A 3,554-nucleotide genomic window follows, 5' to 3' on the forward strand; every position below is an offset into this window, starting at 1 on the left:
GTGTATTGTAATTTTTTTTTTGTCATAGGAAGATTATTTTTCTTTAGTATTTTATGAGTAGTACCGAAATAAAAAATATTTTGTCACTTAATACATCAAGATTTATATGAATTTTTAAATGTCATGTATTTCATATAAATAAGATACTATCTTGAATAATAAAAATAAAAATTCATTATTAAGTTACTTATTCATCTTTACATTTACTAATTTACTTAATTTATATATGTCATGTCCATTATTTTAAAAATTCTTATTTCATCTAATCTAATTATTTAATAATTGTTGTTTTTTTTTGTTTAAAATTAAAAATATTATTTTATAATAAGTTTTTTTGGAAAGAAAAAAAATATTCTTCAGAGAAAAGAGTGGTTTTTTCATTAGTAATATTTACCGTATAAGAAAGTAGTTTTTAAATTAGATTATGATTAAATTTTTTTACTGTAAATTATTTTTTTAAGTCAACTTATTAATTTAATGTCAATAAAATTTATGATAATTAATATATATATATATAAATTAATATAACAATTTATTTATTAAAATAATTTATGTGCAACGCACGGGTTACCCACTAATTTTATTATAATTAAGATAAAAGATTTTATGTAATTAAGTAAAAGTTAAATGTGTTAGGGGCAAAGTAGCCATTTCGAATTGAAATGTTGATCAAATGAAAAAACCCTAGTATAGTATTAGTGTATAATAAGCACATTGAATAGTCTCAACAGAGCGTAAACACGGGTTAGATCTTCGGCGACAATCTTCATCTTCCTACTCTCACCAATCAATCAATAACTTCATCTCCAAAAATCAACATGGTATTATTCTCATAATTCTCTTCGTTGTGTTTTCAATTACATGATTATACGGTTTTTTATTTTACTTATTTTTTTCGTTTTTTGTGGTGTATTTGCAGTCGTTGGTAGCAAACGAAGAGTTCCAACACATTCTTCGTGTATTGAATACCAATGTTGATGGAAAACAGAAGATTATGTTCGCTCTTACCTCAATCAAAGGTATTGGCAGACGATTCGCTAACATTGCTTGCAAAAAAGCTGATGTCGACATGAACAAGAGGTTTGATTTTCTTTTTTTCTGCTTAGCTATGATTTTTTTTAACTTTTGTTATTGTTTACAGTCCCGTTTGTCATAGATTTAAAAAAAACGTGATTTTGGTATTTGTAGATCATAATTTTAAGTAAATGAGAAGCTGCTTTGTGTTTGTTTGTTGCGGTGAAAATCAGTTATAAAAAATAATTTTTTTTGAGAAACTACTAAAACCAACTTCCCATTTAAGTAGTTTTTAGATTATATATATTTTTTAAAGTTGTAACAAACAGATTCAAACTTTCAAAAGTGATTATTTTATGGAAAAACGGTGGCAATGGTACCCTAAATGTATTGAAATTGCAAATACTTTCCTAGTGCCTATTTTGTCAGTAATTTTTTGGACTGAATTGACTAATGAGAAACACATTTGAGTACTAAACTGACTACCTAAATGACTAATAAAAGAGATACTTATGAATGTGTTTGCATTTTCGATACATTCATGGACTATAGTGACAACACTTCACACATTTAGGGACCAAAATGATTGTTTACTCTATTTTCAAATAAGTACTAGTTTGGAATTGCGTTACAATATCAATTATCACGTATTGAAGACACTTTTACCGGGAAATTCCTAAAGCGACATAATGTAGCTTTACCATTGACTTGCCTTCAATGTGCTGCCAACGCCCAAACAAAGAGACATTAAACGAGTATTTTTTTAATTCAATGGGTTTTGATTTCAAGTTAAATTAATTTAGTGATTTTTCTTTGTCATTTTGGTTTTGTTTTCAGAGCTGGTGAATTGACTGCTGCTGAGTTGGATAATATTATGACTGTGGTTGCCAATCCTCGACAATTCAAGATCCCTGATTGGTTTTTGAATAGGAAGAAGGATTACAAGGATGGCAAGTATTCTCAGGTTGTGTCAAATTCACTCGACATGAAATTGAGGGATGATTTGGAGCGCTTAAAGAAAATCAGGTCATTATTTTGTATATTTTATGCTGATTTGTTATTGTTTATATAATTATTAAACTTAACACTTAGATTAATCAGATTGTTGTTGTCTTTAGTTTAGAATTTTTCATGTTCTCCAGTTTTGGTGCCTTAGATAGATAGCCTATGCATCTATGAAACCCTGACATGAACCATATCGTCATTGGCTAGTAGACGCTGTTAATAGTTTAACAAAATGGAAGTAATGAATCTAACCATATGTGTTAGTGTCGTGTTGGTATTGGTGTTGGACATTGGGCTTGCCTTGAATCTGCAGAGTACTGTTGGTCGGTGCTTCATTGTATGCATGCTATGTTCCCAATTATGTTAGTTTCCTACCCACACACACTACAACAATGTTATTTGAGAATTTTTCACGATTGGCATTTTTTTATTTTAGATTTTCTTTTTGCAGCATTACATTATTGGTCGTTTTAGTTCTCTTTTAATTAAGTTTTCTATTTGGGGTGTTGGACACTTGGTTTTATTTCATCAATTCAAGTTTCATTCAATGTTTTTCATTTTTTAGAGATGAAAATTTAAGAATAAATGAATAGTGAAAGAAGATTAAAAAAAATTAAATAATCCTATCCTAGAAGTAAAAAACAACAAACGAAATTTAGGTTTTTTTTCTCAGTTTTGTTTTATTAGACGATGTGTTGAGTAGTACAAACAAAATCTACCATGCAAATAAACTCAATGTTGCAGAGATTAGAATGCTGCGCTAGATGTATGGAAATATTGGAAAAACGTAGGATTATTAATGATAGCATTAGAGAGAGATAAATATGAAAATTAGGATTATCATTGAAAAGGTGGTTAAGTCTCGACTTAGTTTCTTTTTGTCATTTGTGGGGGTGGATTATAAATTTCATAGTAAGGAGGGCAGATCATATGAAGGGTAGTCTAATTGCTAGAGGAAGAAGTACACCAAGAAAATCAAGTTTGATCAAAGCTATGCACATGTGGCCTCTGTCGATACCTCTGATCGAAGGTATCTGACACTGACTCAACATCGACACCTTGATTACATTCAATTAATTTATTTTTTCAAATTATTATCGGTGTTGATGTTCAGTGTTGTGTTCGTGTCAGTATCTGTGCTTCATAGCTTTTTTTTTTGAAAGTGCATTGGGGTGTCAAATTTCCAGTGTTGGCATCCATTTAAATCTTATCCAAATATGCCTTTAATTTGTCAGGAGTTTTGTTTGGAGATTAACACTTGACATTACTTAATCTGTGTCTTCTTTGCCCTTCTGTTTTTGAGCATGTGTTTCTGTCAAATGTGGTTTCATATTAGTATGTGTTTATAGATGTTAATAACTAAATTTGGCATTCTTAATTATACAGAAATCACCGCGGTTTAAGGCACTACTGGGGTCTTCGAGTTCGTGGACAGCATACTAAGACTACCGGTCGCAGGGGAAAAACTGTTGGTGTCTCGAAGAAGCGATGAAGTTTTTCTGTTTTTACTTGCAGAAGAGAATTTATCAGGGAAA

General features: G+C 29.9%; 1 protein-coding gene across 1 annotated transcript in view; it reads left to right on the plus strand.

Annotated features, from left to right (window-relative positions):
* The first annotated feature begins 680 nt into the window (after nucleotides 1–680).
* LOC101504654 (small ribosomal subunit protein uS13z/uS13y/uS13x) overlaps nucleotides 681–3,554 on the plus strand; it is a 3,039-nt gene continuing 165 nt past the window's right edge. Inside the window, exons 1-4 of the mRNA XM_004489870.4 lie at nucleotides 681–821; nucleotides 920–1,080; nucleotides 1,852–2,040; nucleotides 3,406–3,554. The exon at nucleotides 3,406–3,554 is cut by the window's right edge and continues 165 nt beyond it. Of these exons, the coding sequence (XP_004489927.1) occupies nucleotides 819–821; nucleotides 920–1,080; nucleotides 1,852–2,040; nucleotides 3,406–3,511 (459 nt within the window). The 5' untranslated portion in view covers nucleotides 681–818 and the 3' untranslated portion in view covers nucleotides 3,512–3,554. The remainder of the gene's footprint in view (nucleotides 822–919; nucleotides 1,081–1,851; nucleotides 2,041–3,405) is intronic.

Source organism: Cicer arietinum, chromosome 2 (genome assembly GCF_000331145.2).
Source record: "Cicer arietinum cultivar CDC Frontier isolate Library 1 chromosome 2, Cicar.CDCFrontier_v2.0, whole genome shotgun sequence".
NCBI classification, from domain to species: Eukaryota; Viridiplantae; Streptophyta; class Magnoliopsida; order Fabales; family Fabaceae; genus Cicer; species Cicer arietinum.